The sequence below is a fragment of the Pleurodeles waltl genome, chromosome 9 (genome assembly GCF_031143425.1).
Source record: "Pleurodeles waltl isolate 20211129_DDA chromosome 9, aPleWal1.hap1.20221129, whole genome shotgun sequence".
NCBI lineage: Eukaryota > Metazoa > Chordata > Amphibia > Caudata > Salamandridae > Pleurodeles > Pleurodeles waltl.
The window spans coordinates 475,943,050-475,960,823 of record NC_090448.1 but is presented as its reverse complement, the minus strand read 5'-3'; the positions used below and the strand labels follow the sequence as shown (position 1 = coordinate 475,960,823).

The 17,774-nt window shown below is 44.5% G+C and overlaps 1 protein-coding gene across 1 annotated transcript in view; it reads left to right on the top strand.

The window, feature by feature from the left end:
• TECPR2 (tectonin beta-propeller repeat containing 2) overlaps positions 1-17,774 on the top strand; it is a 657,145-nt gene that overhangs the window by 440,552 nt on the left and 198,819 nt on the right. The window contains exons 15-16 of the mRNA XM_069207305.1: positions 8,749-8,989; positions 14,817-14,906. Coding sequence (XP_069063406.1) covers positions 8,749-8,989; positions 14,817-14,906 — 331 coding nt within the window. The remainder of the gene's footprint in view (positions 1-8,748; positions 8,990-14,816; positions 14,907-17,774) is intronic.

Sequence of the window (17,774 nt, the reverse complement as noted above, 5' to 3'; positions counted from 1 at the left end):
CTACTAGTGGGCCTGCAGCACTGGTTGTGCCGCTCACATTAGTAGCTCTGTAAACGTTGCTCAGACCTGCCACTGCAGTGTCTGTGTGTGCAGTTTCTAACTGCCAATTCGACTTGGCAAGTGTACTCACTTGCCAAGCCTAAATCTTCCCTTTTCTTACAAGTAAGACATCCCTAAGGTAGGCTCCAGGCAGCCCCATGGGCAGGATGAGGTGTATGTTAAAGGTGGGACATATACTAATGTGTTTTATATGTCCTGACAGTGAAATACTGCCAAATTCGGTTTTCACTGTTGCAAGGCCTATCTCTCTCATAGGTTAACATGGGGGCTACCTTTACATCTGATTAAAGTGTAGATTCCCTTTGGGAGTGGATGGACATGTGAAGTTTGGGATCTCTAAACTCACAATTTAAAAATACATCTTTTAGTAAAGTTGGTTTTGAGATTGTGTGTTTGAAAATGCCACTTTTAGAAAGTGGGCATTTTCTTGCTTAAACCATTCTGTGAATCTGCCTGTTTGTGGATTCCCTGTTTGGGTTAGTTTGACAGGTGGGTTGTTTGCACCTCTCTCTAGACAGTGACACAAAGCGAGCTGGGGTGTAGCCTGCATAACCTGATGAGCCATCTGTGCTAGACGGGAGGGGAGGAAAGGGCTGTGCCTGCCCTTACACAATGCAGTCTCCAACCCCTTGGTGTGTGCCTGGGGCCTGGCCTGGGCAAGGCAGGATCTCACAAACAAGAGAGACTTTTCCCTTGAAGTAGGCCTACTTCAAAGGCGAAAATGGGTATAAGAAGAGCACCCAAACCCCTGAAAAATTAGATCACTTCTGGAAATCAAGAGGAACCTCTGCCAAGGAGAAGTGCTGCCCTGCCTGTGACTGTGCGTTGTGGAGCTATCCTGCAGTTGCTGCTGCTTCTGTCTGTGAAAGGGGACAAAGAGTGGACTTTGTTGTGCATTCCTGCTTGTGAAGTAATCTCCAAGGGCTAGACCTGAGCTTGCCACCTGTTGTTGAAGTCTCAGGGCCATCAAAGACTTTCCCTGCCAGCACCTGGACTCTCTGCTGAGACTCCTGCCCTGCCAAGTGGTACCCTATCCAGTTCCTGGGCCCTTGATAGGTGAAGCTGGCAGCCAAAGACTGAAAATCCATGCACAGACTGCTGTGTGGGGAAATATTCGATGCACCTTCCTAGATGCGGCTGAGAAACGACGCGCTGCCGGCTTCGCAGGTGAAATCAACGCTCCACCTGCATTGTGGCTGGAAGATCGACGCACGCGGCTTGAGAAATGATGCGCAACACCCGCTGACAGAGGCTGTTAACGTTGCAACCCCACATAGCGCGGTATTCTAATATCGTGCAACCGGATTTTCGACGCATACCTTGCTGGGCGTGGAAAAACAATGCAAAGCCTGCCCGGACCCGAGATGCCTGTCCGGATCGACGCATCAACAAAACAAGCATTGGCGGGTAGAGACAGATTTAACCTAAGTTATAAGCACAGTCTTGAATTCTGTTACTATTGAGTTTATTTCTTACTCAGAATTATTTCAAAACCAATTATAATAGTCAAAAAACGATAGGGAAATTAGAAAAATGAAAAGGCTTGTATACAATACAGTGACTGAAAACACATAACAAATTGTACTTTACTAGGTATAACAATCGACCTACACAAACACAGGACTTATACAATCACAATTAATGATATTACAGGAGGACAGAAACACAAACATGAGCCCTATACATTTAAATAGTGGTCACCATTAACATTTCGCATGTAATCCACTTCTGCATGCTAAGGTACTGGGCTTCTGCGTACACTTACTAATCTAGTGTTAAATATTGCTTTCACACTAGTGTATTCTAGTGTACCTACACTCTTTATATTCTCATCAAGTATTTAATAAACCCAGTGCTCTTGCACTCTATAAAGTCAACGCGTTTCGGCCTTTCAATTTAAGGCCTCATCAGGACTGGAAAAGGGCAGAAGGAATTCTAAAAAAAGAAAACCAAAAAGAATTCTTACAAATGTGCCTACCACATGTCATTTATAACCCAATCACCAAAAGTGTATCATACATATATACATCACATCTACAAAATGTTTTTATTTTATGTTAAAAACTTATTTAAGATCTATCTAAAATCGATAGTGCCCAGGTATTTGTAGTGTGTCCTACTACACCCAGAGAGTCAATTAAATGGCTTAACTGCAGAAATTTTTTTTTTTAAAAACATTCTAGAGCCCTAATTATTAACATTATCTCTGCTGGATAATTTCTCTATTTCTCAAATATATCTCTACTTAGTTTGCACAATGAAATATAACACATATTTACCTTAGTTCTTGTTGCCCACATCTGGGGAACCGAACTTGTTTAAAATCAATTCCTGTTAAGAGCCGACTGAAGATGCTTCTAGTCGCCTTTCTCTAGCGAAAAAACGAGTGGTCTAGTCAGTATATATTTTCTATGGCTATATTTCAAAACTGTCACCGAAATCAGAGCCACTTCATTTGTAAGACTTTCGGCTTACCGTGACCGGCGTCTAAATTGGGAACGCTCGCATTTAGGAACACGTGCAATTTTGAAGCCGTGTTCCGTGCAGCACTCGCTACTCGGCGGCCGGCTGCTCGTGTCCTTAACTGGCGTCTTTCCGTTTTTCCGTTCCGATCGACGCATCACTCTCCTGCGGAGAGGAAAAATGACGCACGCCGACCTGACCGGAGGAGGAACGACACACGGTCTTGCTTGCGAGTGAGAAATCGACGCATCGCTGGCCTTTTCCGACGCACACTCGCCCGTGCGGTGTTATTTAGTCGCAACCCAGGTGCTTTTTCACGCTAACAGTGTTGGCACTGTTTTCTAAGGATTTAAGACTTTTTGCTTTTTAATTCATAACTTGACTTGTGTATGGTGGCTTTTTGTCGTTTTGGTCTTGTTTTGTTTAGATAAATATTACCTATTTCTCTAAACCTCTGTTGTGTCATTTTGAAGTGTTTTCACTGAGTTACTGTGTGTGTTGGTACAAATACTTTACACCTAGACTCTGAAGTTAAGCCTGCCTACTCGTGCCAAGCTACCAAGTGGGTGAGCAGGTGTAGGAAGTTGGCTCTGTATGTACTATTTCAAAGTAAGAAATAGCATGCACAGAGTCCAGGGGTTCCCCTTAGAGGTAAGATAGTGGCAAAAAGAGATAATTATAATGCTCTATTTTGTGGTAGTGTGGTCGAGCAGTAGGCTTATCAGAGGGTAGTGTTAAGCATTTGTTGTACACACACAGGCAATAAATGAGGAACACACACTCAAAGACAATTCCAGGCCAATAGGTTTTTATATAGAAAAATATATTTTCTTAGTTTATTTTAAGAACCACATGTTCAAGATTTACAATCAATGCTTCAAATGAAAGGTACTTCACTTAGGTGTCATAGGAACTTTGAATCGGCAAAATAGCATGTACAGTTTTGGCAAAAATGGCAATAAGCTATTTTAAAACTAGACAGTGCAAATTTCATCATTTCCTGGGGGAGGTAAGTATTTGTTAGTTTTGCAGGTAAGTAAACCACCTACAGGGTTCAAAGTTGGGTCCAAGGTAGCCCACCGTTGGGGGTTCAGGGCAACCCCAAAGTTACCACACCAGCAGCTCAGGGCCGGTCTTGTGCAGAGGTCAAAGTGGTGCCCAAAACGCATAGGCCTCAATGGAGAAGGGGGTGCCCCGGTTCCAGTCTGCCAGCAGGTAAGTACCCGCGACTTCGGAGGGCAGACCAGGGGATTTTGTAGGGCACCGGGGGGGAACACAAGTCAGCACAAAAAGTACACCCTCAGTGGCACGGGGCGGCCGTGTGCAGAGTGCAAACAGGCGTCGGGTTTTCAATGGAGTTCAATATGAGACCCAGGGGTCTCTTCAACGAAGCAGGCAGGCAAGGGGGGGGGTTCCTCTGGGTAGCCACCACCTGGGCAAGGGAGGGCCATCTGGGGGTCGCTTCTGCACGGGAGGTCGGATCCTTCAAGTCCTGGGGGCTGCGGGTGCAGTGTCTTTACCAGGCGTCGGGTTCTTAGAAGCAGGCAGTCGCGGTCAGGGGGAGCCTCTGGATTCCCTCTGCAGGCATCGCTGGGGGGGGTCAACTCTGGCTACTAACAGGGTCGCAGTCGCCGGGGAGTCCTCCCTGTAGTGTTGTTTCTCCGCAGGTCGAGCTGGGGGCGTCGGGTGCAGAGTGGAAAGTCTCACGCTTCCGGCGGGAAACGTGCCGTCCTTTAAAAGTTGTTTCTTTGTTGCAAAGTTGTTTCTTCTTTGGAGCAGAGCCGCTGTCCTCTGGAGTTCTTGGTCCTTTTAGATGCAAGGTAGTCCTCTGAGGCTTAAGAGGTCACTGGACCCTGGGGAGCGCGTCGCTGTTGCAGTTATTCTCGAAATGGGAAGACAGGCAGCTAGGGCTGGGGCCAAAGCAGTTGGTGTCTCCGTCTTCTCTGCAGGGCTTCAGGTCAGCAGTCCTCCTTCGTCTTAGGTTGCAGGAATCTAGTTTCCTAGGTTCAGGGGAGCCCCTAAATACTGAATTTAGGGATGTGTTTTAGGTCTGGGAGGGCAGTAGCCAATAGCTACTGTCCTTGAGGGTGGCTACACCCTCTTTGTGCCTCCTCCCTGAGGGGAGGGGGGCACATCCCTAATCCTATTGGGGGAATCCTCCATCTGCAAGATTGAGGATTTCTAAAAGTCAGAGTCACCTCAGCTCAGGACACCTTAGGGGCTGTCCTGACTGGCCAGTGACTCCTCCTTGTTTTTCTCATTATCTCCTCTGGCCTTGCCGCCAAAAGTGGGTCCGTGGCCGGAGGGGGCAGGCATCTCCACTAGCTGGAGTGCCCTGGGGCGCTGTAACAAAGGGGCTCACCGCCAGGTGTTACAGTTCCTGCAGGGGGAGGTGAGAAGCACCTCCACCCAGTACAGGCTTTGTTACTAGCCACAGAGTGACAAAGGCACTCTCCCCATGTGGCCAGCAACATGTCTGGTGTGTGGCAGGCTGGTAAAACTAGTCAGCCCACACTGGAAGTCGGGTATGTTTTCAGGGGGCATCTCTAAGATGCCCTCTGGGGTGTATTTTACAATAAAATGTACACTGGCATCAGTGTGCATTTATTGTGCTGAGAAGTTTGATACCAAACTTCCCAGTTTTCAGTGTAGCCATTATGGTGCTGTAGAGTTCGTGTATGACAGACTCCCAGACCCTATACTCTTATGGCTACCCTGCACTTACAATGGCTAAGGTTTTGCTTAGACACTGTAGGGGGATAGTGCTCATGCACCTATGCCCTCACCTATGGTATAGTGCACCCTGCCTTAGGGCTGTAAGGCCTGCTAGAGGGGTGACTTATCTATGCCATAGGCAGGGTGAGGTTGGCATGGCACCCTGAGGGAAGTGCCATGTCGACTTAGTCATTTTCTCCCCACCAGCACACACAAGCTGGCAAGCAGTGTGTCTGTGCTGAGTGAGGGGTCCCCAGGGTAGCATAAGACATGCTGCAGCCCTTAGAGACCTTCCCTGGCATCAGGGCCCTTGGTACCAGGAGTACCATTTACAAGGGACTTACCTGGATGCCAGGGTGTGCCAATTGTGGAAACAATGGTACATTTTAGGTGAAAGAACACTGGTGCTGGGGCCTGGTTAGCAGGGTCCCAGCACACTTCTCAGTCAAGTCAGCATCAGTATCAGGCAAAAAGTGGGGGGTAATTGCAACAGGGAGCCATTTCCTTTTCAGCAGGGATTAGCTAAGGGTGATTCTCCTTTACCCTGACTAGAGTGAGGGTCCTTGCTTGGACCGGGGTTAACCGGACTGCCAACCAAAGACCCTATTTCTAACATGCGGGCTTTGTCATTGCAGAAAAACTTAGGTGATTTAATATTTTATGAAAGACTAAGAGCTTTTGTGTGAGTTTGGCAGTTGAATATTCCAGCTACCAATGTGGTAGACGACCCACAGCTGCTATTCCGTTAAAGGCAGGCCCACCCTATTTAAATTTAAACATGCCCATCACTAAAAGAGGGATTTTTCCCAAGCAAGTTTCCACCATTGTGGGGATCTCCGATTGTAATCCCGCTACACTCTTACAATATTTTGTAGATTCTGCCAAAAAGATGGGGTCTGGAAGTGTTTCCTCAAGTTGTTTGTATCTTTCTAGTACACACATCACGACAGTCTCTGACATGCTGAGAGTTTTATCCCAGCAGGTCACGGTCATTTTCAGAGTTTTCCCTGGAAGAGTAATATGGTGTATGTGGTGGACATCCATGGCAGTGGCAGAGCTGAAATTGTTGACAGGCCAGCTTGTCTAAATTGGATATCTTCTTCTTTACCAATTTGTATCGTTTTCACCACTGTCCGATGACTGGCCTAGAGGCAGAGCTTATGAAGGCTTAACAATTGGGTTCATCCACCCTTACTTGCTCACGAAATAGGGGGAGAGGAACAACGCAGGAGAAGCCTACTAGACTTCCAACATTTCGTGATGGAGGTCTTGCTGCCATCTTCTTCCATATCTTGCTTAATTTTCTTTTCTTTTTTTTATTTCATATGTATGCAGTGGTTTAACTTCTACTTTTGAAGAAGAGAAGTCATTATTTGCTTGCCTTTTTTTAAGGTCACATCAGTTTTATTTAGTCAAGTCAGCAATTTGTTACATAAACAACTAAATGTCTGTTAAGGCTACTTGGACGTCATTTGTTGTGTGCATTATGAATTTATGTCTGCACCTCTTCAGCTTGCAGCCTGGAATCTATCTAAGACAAATGCCTAGAGTCTCTTCTCTGAGATACGGATAAGGGGTTATAGAGTAGACCAGAGCTGCAGCTTTTTCCTGCATCTCTGGGGCCATCTTCAATTAGCTGCTTGTCCTATTTTAAGCCCCAAACTCCAGCTTACTATACCAAGGGAAACCACGTTGCATCTGGTCTGTTGACCCATGTTCACCCCAATGTTATAACATTGTATTTCTCTGTCACGCAAGGCTGATGAATTAAAGAATGCTAGTTTTAAGAATGGTTGGACAGCCAGTGTCTGTTTTAGCACACTTTCCCTTATTTTACCTTTTTGCATCAATCCAAGCCACTTAAAAATGAAGATGGAGAAACAAGTAGTATCTATAAGATAAATAGAAGCAATGCTTGTTGGATTATAATAGCCTTCTGTGTTAATCCTGGACTGTTTGCCCACACCAGTTATTTTAGTTTTCCCTTTTTTTAAACTTCTGCCATCTAAAAACGTTATCTTCACACCCTCTGCATTCTGCAATCCATCTGTCTGTGACCCTTATGGCCAGCTACCCCAGGAGAACAGAGTAGACATTTTAAGAGAAGCCACACCCCTCTGCTGGGGCAAAGGTGGGATCAGGTGAGGTTTGATTGAGCTTGGTATGTTGGTTGGCAGTGTAGGTAGAAACGTATGCGTGCCTACACTTCTCCTTTCAAAGACTTAACATGTCTTTGGAATAGCCGCTGAACAAATGCATACATTTTATGACACAACAGTGCTAATGTTTAGGTAAATAACAAACTGAGAAATAAAAGCATTAAGGTAGCGAATGTTCCATTTTTATTTATCGTGTCAAGATAGATACATGTGAATATGTAACTCACCATTCATTGGTGGCTAAAACAGTCTTCACACTAAACATGACCATTATTGTGGGAAACCCTTTCTATCCTGTGTGCTACAAATTGTTGGCTTCTGGTAGCAAAAAGTGACGAAGAATTACAATTCATACCTGTCCTCCTTTCAGCGAAGCTGAATACCTTTTTGATACTCCAATGTAAAATAGCTCTTGTGATATTTCGAGATGATTTAGCTCTGTATGGGTTGTGACATTTACAACTACGTCAAAATGAAAACAACTGAAGTAGCATGACCACATCTGGAGTACCATGCCATTGAAATCGTAGTTGATTTTAAGCGCATTGTACTTCAGGAAAACTTTCCCCAGTTTCACCTAGTGCATGGCATTCTCCGCCAAAAGCCAGTGAATCATCGGCCATTCTCTTGCAACATTTTTCATTGCTGGCTGCCTATCAGCTCTGGTGAGTAGTCATGTCTGAAAAGCTCTCCCACATGTTTCATGAACCAAGTAGAATCCGTTAGCTGGCCTAAGATGCTGTTATTGCAGGGTCACCCTCTCATCCACTTCTGCTTCCTTAGAGATGCAGCACAATTCCTCTGTCATAAGACATACTGAGTAATGTGGTGTTGCTCTGGCGCTGGCGAGCTTTGCTAAAGAACCTCCATTTCCAAGCACCAATGTCTACAACTGCCCTCTTACTTAGTCACTCGCTCGCAACATTTCACCTCTGTCATCTCACACAGACATCTGTTCAAGGCACTCATTTGCCATCACTGCACGTGTCGGCAATACCTTCAGTGCTGTGTGATCCATAGCTTTTTCATCACAGCTCTTTTATGCACAGAAAGCCAAATACAACATGACAGAGGACTGTATCTCCACAACACATCTGTTTTAGTCAACAGCAGACACCGCTTTAGAGTTAGACATTGGGTTATGATTACAATTTGGTAAAACGAGCTGTGGGATCCACGTTTCAAATGTAAATCAGGCTGTCTAATGCCGTCACGTGTGATTTGCTTCAGTTTTAATTTTGACTCAGTGCTGGAGTTATGTGTGAACTCATTTGCTGGCAAAATGTACAAATATTGTTGTGACTATTTTCTTTATAATAGTTCTTTGGTTAATTGACTATTTTTCTTCCAGGTAAGCATTACAGATTACGTCGTGTTTGACCAGTACAGTTTGTTCCAGACAATTATGCATGCTACACACACAGTGGCAACTGTGGCTCAGGCTCCTGTAGAGAAGGTAGCAGACAAACTTCGGATGACCTTCTGGTCCCAGCAGCCTCAGTCTCCACCCAGCCTTCTAGGTGTCAACAGCAGTGGTGTCTGGATCACATCAGGCAAAAATGAGTTCCATGTTGCCAAGGGAAGCTTAATAGGTGTGTTGATATTCCGTTCTTAATGCACTGTTATTGTGGAAATTAAACATTTAAGTAGATTTCCGAAGTCTAATTTACTTTTAATCGTAGGTTTAAGGAGTCTATCATGGTAACAGAGAGTAACTACCAGATAAGTCTGTAGACTTTCTCTCATGTTCCTTTTAGTATATCCTTTTGGCACATTCCCCATGTTAAATTATGCATATTCCAGATTAGAAATTTTTGATTCAAAATAAGTATTTGTTTTTGTTTCTTACATTTGTTGTCCTTCCGTTCCCTTTTCTTTCCATTGGTGTCCATAGGTTACCCCATTTTCCCCATGTATTGTACTTCTGTAATCATATAGAGCTGCAGAGTTCATTCTCCATTTTGTACCCAGTTCTAGAGCCGCAATGGTGGGAGTTCTTTAGCAGAGTAAAAACCATAATTGGAATTGTCCTAAAACTAGGGGCCTTAACCTGTGGTCCGGGGACTCCTGGGGGTCCACAACGCCTACTCAGGAGGTCCGTGACTGCATAACAAATTAAATCATTTTAAAAGATGAATAAAGTATATATAAATACAGAAGCAAAATGTAAAATTGAAACATGAATGAATTTGAAATTGGAGGCTAAAAATTAAGTTGGTTTTACAGGGAACAGTGCAAGTGCATGAAACAGAATATATTATGGGCTAGGAGTAGTCTGTTGGAGTCAGAAAAATTCCAGTTGTCTCATTAAAAAAATTTGATGAATGATTTTTTCTGTATCCTTGTGTATTGTTTTGCCGTTCAAATTGAAATTGCTTAACCCGGGGTCTCCAGATTCCAGTAATGGCTCAGTTGGTATCCCCAGATTCCAATGATAATTCAGTGGTGACCTCATATTCCAATAATTACTAACTTGGGTTCCACAAAAGTCAAAAGTTTAAGAACTACTATCCTGGAATGTACTGTGATTTTGTTTGTTTTTACCCATCCAGGCTTACAGTTGTTTTTGGTAGCAAGTGGGAATTTGTTTTCAGTGTTTACCTGCTTCTGCTGTACAGTCTCCTACATTTAGTATTCTGAAATGTGGCATTTGAGTTTGCTGTACACATTTGTAGCTTGAGTTGTATAATATTAAGACATGCGTTCACACTCATCACATGCTACAAAAAGTTGCAAACATGGTTTGTCCTATTATGTAACTCGTAAACTGAACAGGTCTCATGTGACACTATTTACTGGTCCAGAACTACCTAATGCCTGCCCATTGTGTCAGACACCTTCTCCAAGTCAGGGCTGACTTCTGTATGCATGCCTTATTCTGGTTATGTTCTGTCTAGGATCAGAAATCACTTTCTCTGGTTTAACATGGCTCTTCTTCCTGACTTGACACACACCCCAAACCCAGAAACCTACCTCTTGAGACTGCCGTGGCACTCAGTGATTGAAGCTGGTCAGTGGGCACTGTCTTCCCTTGCTTCTTTCATCAATACCTTTGACCAAACAAGAAGATGAGTCGGAAGCTGTGGGATTCATTGTGAGCTTCAGACTTGACCATGCAAATTTCCTTTACACTGGCCTTCAGATGTACCAAATTTTCCAAGTTTAACTAGTTCAGAACACTGATAAAAAAATGCTCAATGCTTATGAGAAAGAATGCTTAAATACTGAAAATAAGATGCTTTGTTATGTGATGCTCCCTCCCTGCGGCCACCCTAAAACATGTTGGGTGTAATGATTAAATTAATCTCAGCCACTAAAAGGTAGATACTGAATCAAAATGTGGCACCCTAGATTTTGAAATGTACTCTACATTCTGAGTCAGCCCATGTTGTCCTCAATAAGATATTCAGATGCACATTCTGTGTTGAGGGCACTCCTGCCTCAGTCAGGAAGCACCCAAAGGCAATTCCACATGTTTCATAAGTAAATCATGATGTTTCATGCCACCTACAGATGCATTTCATAGGTGCTTTGAAGCCCTCTCTCTTGCTCAGTCACTGAAGGACAGTCTGATGCACTCCTTTATCATGTTGGTCTGCTGTGTGGTATTTTCTAACAAGTTCATCAACAGGACAGATGTCCTGCAGTACGTCTTGGTGTTTCACTAGTGTAATAACAAAATATGAAGCAGAGGTTTCACTGACAGCCGCCAAGGAGAAGAGCTCCTAAACTCATGCCAGAACACGCATTTTTAGCAACGCCTCAGAAGCTTCTAGAATAGGTTTACAGGGGTGTAAGTTTCAATTCTTTAGAAGGCAGGTTAAAACAAGAAGCAGTGAACTCATAGCAAGTGTCCTTCATTTGTAAATATACATGGAACATGGCTGCTCGTTATTCTACAAACACAGCAATTTTGAAAAATCTCAACTCGGGCCCTAAGTACAACCCTTGTATCTCTGTGTGTTGAGGGATTCTGATCAATACATTGATGACGCCTAGAAAGAGATGGCTGCTACAGGTTACTTGATTGGACTTACATAATGTTTTTTCACAGCCTCATTCTTAAAATGTATCCAGTTAACATTTTGCCTTCTTAATGACCTGGGCTCATATCTCAAGTTCTTGCAGATATTCGCCCCCTTGACTTTTTGCTGCATTGCAATATACTTTAATGTAAGTCTTGAGATAAATCTTTGACAAAACAGCGTCAGTCTTTTTCCTGTGTTAATCATGAAAATGTTGTTTACGGTTTTGATAGCCTTACACCAATGCTTGTCATGGAGCATACCAGTGCTGTTGAATTACCAGTGCTCAAGGATTTAGATGCACCAGACTCTGTTTTCCCCTAATACTTTCGGTCTTCTGACCTTCTGTTTTGAGGTCTACTGTGAAGCCGAGATTGGTGGGACTTTTCTCTCTGTTGTCACTGGTATTTAATCTGGGACTGCATGTTCCATTATGGGCTGTGTTCTGGAGAGCCACTTTGTATTCACTCTCTGTTCTCAACATAATTGAGGATATTCCTGCTGGTGGTGTAAAAGTGCCCTTGGTGCATTTGACACCCTACATCAACATGACTTGATGGGTGTTTGCTTGGTGTTCTTTTGCAGCTTTGCACTCACCCCCTTTACCAGCATCACTTGAAAGATGTTTGTGTATATTCATTGATGCGTCCTCAAATGATTGCCTGCGGACCTGTCCTCTTTACCATCTGATTGGTTCCCATGTGGACTTTCTGGTGAGTCAAGTCGCTAGCTGATCTCTTTCATAATCAGGGACATTTTAAGGGTTTTAGGGCCCCTGGTCCAAAGGTATTTTGGGGGCCCATGTTGGGAACAGTTTTGAATATGTGATCCAATATCAGCTCTTTCAAGCCCTCTTTGGCACAGGCACACTCGCCCAGATTCTAAATGTGCTTACATCTCATGTTCAGCAATAGTGATCTGTGTTTTTAATATTGTAGCTCAGTAATTCACTAATATTCCTGCAAATAATCTCTGTGACACCCTCCCTTTTCCCATATGTGAGGTCCTGTTTTGATCTAAAAGAAACTTTTCATGGATGTTGCACACAACACAAACGCAACATTTCCCTGCAAAATGCCTATGATGCACTTTAACACATCACCCACTTTAAAAATAAATGAAAGGAAAATGGTATTTAAAACAATCTGTTCAAGAGTTATTCAAGCTCATCCAGGCAAGATTCTGCAGAACAGAGCTGGCTCAAGGGTGGGGCCCCGGGCCAGAGCCCACTTGGCTCATTCCGTAAAACGTCTCTGTTTATAATGCAACTGGGTGGAGAGCCTCATAAATATATTTACCGGCTTTCACATCTTAGACCCATGGTAGACCAAGATTACGCAGTGTGTAATTCACAGAATCCACGTATCTTACATCGTAAAGGAAAAATGTCGGGGCTGTATTCAAAGTGAACTGATCCCTTGGAGCTTGAGTGTTATTCAGCATATGATCCCTTTTCCTCAAAAGTAGTACACATTATTCTTTCAGAAGCCCATTTTGTGTGTGTGTCCATCATTCCACAACAAACTCTTAGTTTATTAGAACAAACTACCTCTAGTTTGTTGAATATTTGCTGTATTTTACTACTATTTGTATTTACAGTGAGATAAATTGTCCATACAAACTAAACATTTCATTCTGTAATAATTGGTAACAAATGTTGACACTTGAAGTTAAGAAATCACTAGTTTATTTTAGCCAAGTTTGCAACAGTTGCCTCTAAAGTTACCTCTAATTTGAATGGTGCCCAGCATTAAGCACAGTTATCAGTCTACATTGGATGCATGCTTTGAGTTTACTGGTGGGGACCCTCACACAGCTGTGGGAAACAACTAAGCTGCAAACAGGCAGGGTGTTTTCTGATATGCTTGCAGCATAGTTGAAGATATAAGCCTCCAGAATTCTTTCCCATTTTTGGTGCTTGACTGTTGCCTGTACTGTCTTCCAGATAGGTGAAGTGCCCTTGTCTTCTCTGTAAAAAACTTTACGCCACAGAGACATTGTCTACACTAGTTTCCAGTCGACTACCTTGTCCTTGATTGCTAGGTCATGCAACATTCATTACGTGCTTCACTTACTTGGTAACTCGCCTCCTTGGCTCAAACTAGTGGCCCTGCTTTATGGGCAATAGGTCACTCTTCATGCAGTGACAAAATTCTGTTATCCCTGAAATCCGCCTTGGTGACTCCATGTGCTCTTCCTTTCCCCTACCTTTACTGAGCTTCTCTGAGCGAAAGCATCTTCCATAGATCATCCGTGCAAGTCTCAGAGTTGGATATGCATGGCAACCATTCCAGCAGGCATCACTGATACAGTCATTTTACATAAGTCCAGTTAAGCATGTAAGCAAGTGTCAGCTTTTTAACAAACACCTAAGCATCTCCTATGACTCCACACTGAATTGAAAAAAGGTAGATGGCAGTATTTATGGCTTCCAGACCCATTTTCCCCTTAATTCACACTGGTTGCCACGGACAAGTGCACAGATGATTAGACACAGATGATTAGACTGCTCCTAGAGTGACACCAGAACACCAGTTCTCATCATTGCTCAAGTGAGCATATTCCTTTCCCTGACACTGGAGATGGACTTTAGATTAAAATATGCTGCTCTTTCCCATAGGATCATGGTAGCAGGGTTAGATCAGGTATGTTGGGTTGAGGGTTGAATCCCATTGCCCCATGCAAATCTCCTCCTACTACAACCTTTGCACTCCCATTGCTGCAGCCCTTGAGACAAGCATTTGTAATGCAGTGGGTCTCGCGTTTGCTTGAGTTAGAGCTGTTAATGTTTTAAATTATTAACGGGACTTTTTTTGCCACTTAAATTAAAAATGAAAAGTAAAATAGTTGACATAAGCGAGCCTATTCAAAGCGCCATGGACACCATGAGTATGAGTGTGGAGGAGAGACACAAAAGGAAAAAGAAGTTCGCTCGCAAAGGTATCGGGAATTGTGCAATTATCCATGTATCAGGGTCGATGTCCAAGGCGGTAACCAAACTGCCCCAAGTAGGGACAAACATAAAGCATTTACCAATGATAACAAAGGATTTTTGAAAGGTAAGCCCACGAACAAGTGATAGTGATGGGCTTGCAGTGGGCATGGTTAAAAGCCCGCAGATAGATTACAACAGGTCAGAGGGCTTGCACACTTGACCTAAAAATGAGACTGTCTTGGTTGCTAGGACCACTTTTAGTGTAGATTCTGAAATGTACACAAGCAACTAATCAATATTCATTCTCCTACCTGCCTTGAGTCAACAGTTCCCACCATTTCAGTGATAATCCTTCTAACCTTCATTCCACACTCAGCTCTTAGTTGTTTATTATAACACAGTGCTTCTAGTTTATAGTGTACTTTATTTTATTTACTTCTTGATTGATCATTCTTTTAGGTACTTACTGGAATAATGTTGTTCCCCGTGGCACTGCTTCTGCTACCAAATGGGCTTTTGTCTTTGCGTCTGCTGCATCCACCAAAGAAGGTCAGTACACTAGTCAGCATATTGTGCATTGTGTTTTTTAATGTATAATGTTTTCCACTTATCACTGGTAATCATTAATATTTATACATGTATGTTGAGAATCATGTCAGATGATAAGTTGGTGAAGGAAATAGACATTGTACACATGCTAACATTACATATTGCACCCTTGTTCCAGTAAATGTTACAGTAAACACATTTTAAACCCTCTTCATCATCTAGTTCCTTCTTTTTGTGGGTGCAGAAAAAGTCAGACAGAACAGATGCCACAGGTGAAAAGGGATAGTAGCTAAGGCTGGTGATGAGGCATACCTGAAGAAAAGTTTTATGGATCTGGTCTGGTGCCTGGTATGCCATTGGAATCTGCTGGAGTTATTATATTCATCAGTAGAATTTTACCAAAAGTAAGGAACTCGTTCCTTTGGGGTGAGGTAACTTCGAATGGCAAGCACATTCAAGAACAGGCATGAGACCCGCACATGTTATTGTATGCAGCACCTTCACAGAGGGTTACATGGCGGAAGATACTGACCCTTTCTATTAAGAAGACACAAAAAGTATTGGAGAAGAATCAAGTAGTCTGCCTTGTAGCAAAATTTCCCCCACCCCAACTTTGAAGGCCTTTCTATTCCCAGGGTTCAAATTCTAGTTTCAATCCCTTACCTGTGTCTGCCTTGGCTCTTTCTCAGCTTACCTTTCTTTGTCATCTAGTAAAATTTAACAAAGTCCAACAAGGTCCTGGTATTTTGGCGCCAAGTCTCAGATTATACCTACATGTTGACAGCCCATAGACTAACATAAAAAAAATTAAAAAAAGAAATTGTAATTTCTCTCGCGTCTCTTCTCTTCTTCAATCACTCAATCAATCAGGAATTTGTAAAGTGCACTACTCCACCTGTGAGGGTCTCAAGGTGCTGAGTAGGGAAGGGGGGAGGTGCTGCTACTGCTCGAACAGCCAGGTCTTGAGAAGTTTCCTGAAGGTAAGGAGGTCTTTGGTCTGACGCAGGTGGGTGGGAAGAGTATTCCACGTTTTGGCGGCAAGGTGCAAGAATGATCTACTGCTGGTTGTAGTTCTGCGGACGCGTGGGACAGTTGTGAGGCCGAGGTCGGCAGGGCAGATATGCCGGGTCGGGGTGTAGAAGGAGAGTTGTCTGTTGAGGTATTCTGGACCGGTGTTGTGCAGTGCTTTGTGAGCGTGGGTGAAGAGTTTGAAGGTGATTCTCTTGTTGACTGGGAGCCAGTGCAGGTTTTTCAGGTGGTCTGTGATGTGGCAGTGGTGGGGGATGTCTAGAATGTGAGGCGTGCAGAGGCGTTCTGGATGCGTTGCAGCCTCTTCTGGAGTTTGGCCGTGGTTTCTGCGTAGAGGGCATTGCCGTAGTCCAGCTTGCTGCTTACAAGGGCTTGGGTGACTGTTCTTCTGGTTTTGGTGGGTATCCATTTGTAGATCTTTCGGAGCATGCAGAGGGTGTTGGAGTAGTAGGAGGAGATGGCGTTGACTTGCTGGGTCATGGATAGTGAGGGGTCCAAGATGAATCCTAGGTTGCGAGCGTGGTCGGTGAGAGTCTGAGTGGTTCAGAGAGTGGCAGGCCACCAGAAGTCATCCTATGCGGAGGGGGTGGAGCCAAAGATGAGGACTTCCGTCTTGTTGGAATTGAGTTTGAGGCAGCTGCTCTTCATCCATTCAGCGATGGCTTTCATTCCTTTGTGGAAGTAGGTCTTGGCGGTGTCCTTGATGAGGGAGAGGATCAGCTGAGTGTTGTCAGCGTAAGAGATGATGTTGAGGTTGTGGGATTGGGAGATGTTAGCCGTCGGGGGCCATGTAAACGTTGAGGGTCGGGCTGAGGGACAACAGACCCTGGGGTACGCCGCAGATGATTTCGGTGACCTCCGAGCAGAATGGGGGGAGGCGGACTCTCTGGGTTCTGCCGGTGAGAAAGGAGGTGACCCAGTCCAGGGCTCTGTCACGGATTCCACTATTGCTGAGGGTGAGCGTAGGGTGTGGTGGCAGACGGTGTCGAACGCGGCTGAGAGGTCCAGGAGGATGAGGGCCGTGGTTTCACCGCTGTCCAGGATGGTTCTGATTTCGTCAGAGCTGGCGATGAGGGTGGTTTCGGTGCTGTGGTTGCTGAGGAATCCAGATTGGGAAGGGTCTAGGGTGCGGTTCTCCTCGATGAAGCTGGTTAGTTGTCTGATGACAGCCTTCTCGATGACTTTTGCCTGGAAGGGGAACAGGGAGATAGGCCGGAAGTTCTTGAGGTCCTTTGGGTCGGCCTTGGGTTTTTTGAGGAGGGCGTTGATCTCGGTGTGTTTCCAGCTGTCCGGGAAGGTGGTGGACTCGAAGGAGCTGTTAATGATCTTCTGTAGTTGGGGGTGCGATGACGGAGCTTGCTTTGTTGAGGATGTAGTGAGGGCAGGGGTCCAAGGGAGAACCGGAGTGGATGGTGTTCATGATTTCAACGTTGTCGTTGACGGGGGTTCAGGAGAGCAGGAGGTTGGTCAGAGGTGAATCTGTGGTGTTGGTGGTTGCTGGGGGGGGGTCTGGGTGCTGAAGCTGTCGTGGATGTCTGCAATCTTGCGCTGGAAGTAGGAGGCTAGGGAGTCGCAGAGGTCTTGGGATGGCGTTGGAGCTGGGGTTGGAGAGTTCCTTCGCGACGTTGAAGAGCTCCTTGTGGCTGTGTGTGTTGTTGATTCGGTCTTTGAAGGCGGTTCTCTTGACGGCTCGGATGAGTTGGTGGTGTCTGCGGATGGCATTTTTGAAGGCTGTGAGGTTGTTCAGAGTCTGATCTTTGCGCCACTTTCTTTCGAGTCTTCGCCAGCTTTGCTTAGATTCGTGGAGGTCGGCAGTAAACCAGAAGGCCTTTCTGTCGG